Source organism: Limulus polyphemus, unplaced genomic scaffold (genome assembly GCF_000517525.1).
Source record: "Limulus polyphemus unplaced genomic scaffold, Limulus_polyphemus-2.1.2 Scaffold97, whole genome shotgun sequence".
NCBI lineage: Eukaryota > Metazoa > Arthropoda > Merostomata > Xiphosura > Limulidae > Limulus > Limulus polyphemus.
Genome location: NW_013665707.1, coordinates 238,851 through 243,767, shown reverse-complemented (window position 1 = coordinate 243,767; position 4,917 = coordinate 238,851). Strand labels below are relative to the sequence as shown.

At 37.7% G+C, this 4,917-nt stretch overlaps 1 protein-coding gene across 1 annotated transcript in view; it reads right to left on the bottom strand.

Annotated features, from left to right (window-relative positions):
* Positions 1–3,355, bottom strand: part of LOC111088526 (tumor necrosis factor receptor superfamily member 16-like) — a 34,366-nt gene extending 31,011 nt beyond the window's left edge. Inside the window, exon 1 of the mRNA XM_022398948.1 lies at positions 3,139–3,355. Coding sequence (XP_022254656.1) covers positions 3,139–3,180 — 42 coding nt within the window. The 5' untranslated portion in view covers positions 3,181–3,355. The remainder of the gene's footprint in view (positions 1–3,138) is intronic.
* Positions 3,356–4,917: the final 1,562 nt, after the last annotated feature.

The window sequence follows — 4,917 nt, the reverse complement described above, 5'->3', positions numbered from 1 at the left end:
CACACCACAGTAAAACAAGAGAAGCATTACACACACAGTAAAACAAGAGAAACATTACACACTACAGTAAAACAAGAGAAGCATTACACACCACAGTAAAACAAGAGAAACATTACACACCACAGTAAAACAAGAGAAACATTACACACCACAGTAAAACAAGAGAAACATGACACACCACAGTAAAACAAGAGAAACATTACACACCACAGTAAAACAAGAGAAACATGACACACCACAGTAAAACAAGAGAAACATTACATATCACAGACTTCGAAATCGCTATCGAATAACCAATAAAAACTTTAAATCGATAAAGCCAATGATGTTAACATTTTGTGCTTTTGAATTAACAAACATTTGCACAAGTTTTACTGTCTCGAGTTTTACCGTCAAAATAATAGGTACATATCATAAAGTACTTGTTTGTTCCCATGCTTTCTTTGCTTAAGTCAACTTCTTGCGTTATTATTATTCAGGTGAATCAGGTCTGTCCTTGCCTGTTAAATGTCTACAATTTGCCTTTCTCGAAACATAAAAAAAAAAGAAAGAAAGAAGTTTGTTGATATTGAGCTTTATAGTGATTGTTTGTTTGAAGTTATGCACAAAGCTACACAATGGGCTATCTGTGCTCTGCTCACCACGGGTATCGAAACCCTGTTTCTAGCGTTATAAGTCCGCAGACATACCACTGGGGTGCTTTTTATAGTGATATTTGCTTCAAGCATTAAACCGGTTGAATATTCTAGGTAGATGCTACATGTCAGGCTATCTTGGACATTGAAATTGAAAGTGCACGTTTTCGGTGATCTAAAACCAATCATCTTTCTTTGCATTATTAGTGCTGGGCGGGAGCTATTTCTAACAAAAAATAAAATATTTTAAAATTAATGAACAACAGTTATTAGGGATACATTAACTAGTTTAGTACACAAGCAATACAGTACAGTAAGATATAAACACCACGTGATCCAAAATGACTGCTAACTCGTGGTTGTCACCGTCATCTGAACAATTTTATGTTTACAGTTTGTTTTAAATTTCGCGCAAAGCTACACGAAGACTATCTGCGCTAGTCGTCCCTAATTTAGCAGCATACGACTAGAGGGAAGGTCATGACCACCCATTGCCAACTCTTGGGCTACTCTTTTACCAACAAAGAGTGCGATTGACCGTCACATTACATGTGAGAATGGTTGGTGGGACGGGGATTCGAACCCGTGACTCGCAGATTGCGAGTCCAGCTCCCTAACCACCTGGCCATGGTGGGCCTTACATTTATAGTCTGCCCAATTGTTAAATTGATAACGTTTCCGTGAGCATTGATATTTCTAACTGACTCAAGTTCGTAACACTGTAAACATACATATGAACACACTTAATGCACTATTCTTCATTAAAGGTGTCTTTTTTTTTATCTCGTTACCAAATTATTAATTTCAGCCATAAACATTAAGTCTAGCCAGCGAAACAATGTATTGATTTATATTGGATTACAACATGTAGTTTATAATTTCGCAAAATTATATTTTCCTATTAATAGTCCCCCCCCTTACAATATAAGAATACTTACGAGATTATTTTAAAACACCGATAACATATGTATCGTTTTAATACTAGGATGGTCAACTTTTTTTAAAGTTTCCCCCAACTTTTGTGGGCCAGTTTTTCTTTGATAATCAAAGTTTGTTTGTTTTATCATTTTCCCTTTGGTTTAGTGTTGAACTCGAAGATCAACCCTCTGAAACTACTAGTAAAGAGGTTTTCAACAACTCAAAAGGATCAGAAGACAATCTTGCTACATAAAAATATATTAAAACTAGGAGGGCAGATAGTAAAATGTAGTATTATTTATGGCCCGGCATGGCCAGGTGGTTAAGGCGCTCGACTCGCAATCTGAGGGTTCGAATCCCCGTCACACCAAACATGCTCGTCCTTTCAAAGAGGGAAGGCTGTCAAGCGGGATGCATCCTTGACGTAAGAAACAGCTTTAGAAACGATGGCAGATCTTGCTCTGCCATCGGCTCAACGGTCCGTAAGGACTATGAGAAAAAAAAAGTATTATTTATAAAAAAAAAAATATTTGATCCAACCTATCATCAAATATAATGAAATAGATAATAAGCACTAGGTAAAATAATAGTGACTGACCAAGATTAAATAATATATACAAGTAATCCCTTTGCTAACCAGTTTGTGTGCGTGTGCAGGTTCTGGGATAGGGTGGGAAGGGGGGAGGATCCCATGACTTTTCTGGTTGTGGAAAATATTTTCCTAATTTTTCTACTCTTTCTTCAAATTTTCTGACTTTTCTAGGTCACTCGACACATGTCAAGTTATATGAAATGGGTTTGTAAATCGTGGAGACGGCTAATGTTGGTAGCATAAAACTTTACAGTGTAAATACATTTTTAACATTTACTTCTACTACATGAAATGCCATAACAGCCCAGTATCCTTTTCACGCATTGCAATGTACAGTTTTGTTTTGTTTTGAATTTCGCGCAAAGATACACGAGGACAGTGATTACACAAACTTTTAAAAAAATTCAAATACGATTTTAATAAATAGCGTTTAAATTTTATCGGCAACAGACAAGGCCGCGCGTGGCTTATAAATGCGCCCTCGCTCAGAAAAAAAGGTTTTGTAGTTCGTAGTATGCTAATACTTGTTTTCGTATACAGGTACATTAATTGTAATACAATCCTCAGTATAAAATCGCATACGAATTTTACTGAATTTTGAAAAGATATTTACATGTTGTGTATTTTTTATGAGATGTTTAGTATGTAATAAACATTTCAGTGAAAACAAAATTGAACTTCATCTACCATCTGAATGGTTTTGTACAGGTGGAAAGGAAATTCAAAACATAAAATAACTTTCGTTGAATTTCTCAATGCGCTCAAAGCTACACGAGGGCTATCTGCGCTAGCCGTCCCTAATTTAGCAGTGAATAGTGGGATTGACCATCACATAATAACGCATGTTTGGTGAGACGGGGATTCGAACCCGCAGATTGCGAGTCGAGCGCCCTAACCACCTGGCCATGCCAGGCCTATTTAACGAAACAAAACTCACATTTATCCAATTTTTTATTGTTTCTTATATATATATATACGTCTATTACTACTCACCCAAATGGTTAGCAAAAACACCGTCCAGGTGAATGTTTTCATGACTGCAGTGAATGCTGCTAACAGGACCACGGCTCACTTGTACGGGAGAGTTTCTGACTATTCTTGTCAGTAGGAAAGCGTTAAAGAATGTGGCAAGACTATGTAGTCTAGTTTCAGCGGTGAGGCCAGCAGACTTGCGATTCCAGCGTCCCTGGCGTTCAACCGGGGTCGGCGATTGGTCTGTGGGCAGGTTTTATGGTTGCGCACCTACCAGGCAATTAGCCCTACAGTTTTCAATAGAAACTCCCTAATTGCTGGTTCAGGGAAGGTGGTATGTGTTTACTACACATGCCGCGAGAGCACGTGGTCCAGCCCCGAGGCACTGACTGTATGGATTTGAATGACTCTCACTTTTTCAGTCAGCGACACACAAATAATCATCTCATGTCTGCCGTCTACAGCTAGCCAAAGCAAACCATGTAGCTTTATTTAAAGTTTGTGTTTTGTTCATCGCATGCTTGATGTAAATAAAGGCTAGTCAGAACAACAGCAAAGCCGCTTCTACAGAAAGAATAAAACAACAACAAAAATTATTCTATTGTGAAGAGCTAACTTACATTATGAAATGTAATTTTATCCCTGAAAGACGTTTATTAGTGCTATTATTATGTAATGTTATTTGTCCCATAACCACCTTTGAAAATGTCGTACATTCGTTCAGTTGATATATAATATCGATTTCTGGACCCTACTTTTTAGTACCCCCCGTGGGACAGCGGTAAGTTTAGGGACTTGCGATGCTAAAATCCGGGGTTTGATTCTCCGCGGTGGACAAGAGCAGATACCTCAATGTGGCTTTGCTATACAACGCACACACAACGTTTTGGAAAAAAAAAGAAAGTTTGTTTATTTGTTTGAAGTTAAGCACAAAACTACACAATGGGCTATCTGTGCTTTGCCCACCACGGGTATCGAAACCCGGTTTCTAGCGTTGTAAGTCCGCAGACATACCGCTGTACCACTGGGGGCAAAGAAAAAAATCGGATTCCACCACTACCAACTGCCATCCACATACGAAAATAGAACTAACCTGTTCATAATATAAAATAAAAGATGATGATTACTACATTTATATTCTACTAAACTGCACCCATTGTTCTGATTATTCTTAGTCAAAAGTAAGTCCGTGTAAAGTTATTAGAAATAAATAACTACCTTATGTTGTTTCAAACTGTGTATTTTGTGTTTTGAAGACATTTCCGTTCTATTGTCCGCTCGCAGTGACCCGTAAAGATATAATCTCACATATATTGTTTAATATAATCGTTCTATAAAAACTTTCTACCGCATCCTCTATAATTAAAAACACCCGATAGCCTGAATTGTGTCGGAAGTATCCCATCATTTTCAGGGGTGAAAACATACAATTGGTGGGTTTTCTATTTTACACACCTGTAGCTCCGGGACCGTACAATCTGTAAGCTCTGATCTGTACTACTTGTGGATTCTCTTACAATAAAAATTTAAAAAAGACATTTCAGAGTTAATTCATATTTTCCAATTGGTTGGTTTGGAGATATGGCAGATGTCCAGGAGTCCAGGAAGCAGAGAAGAAGACAAAGGTTGATGACGACGTTGATGAGAAGAAGCAAGATGACAACACTCGATAAAGCATATCTCAATAAACTCCCTGTAAACGGGGTTCTCTCTTGCAACTGGGCGAAGATATACGAAGCCAAAAGCAAATATATATATATAATAGTAATTTTAGATTTAAACGAGCGAAGGGTTTGGGAC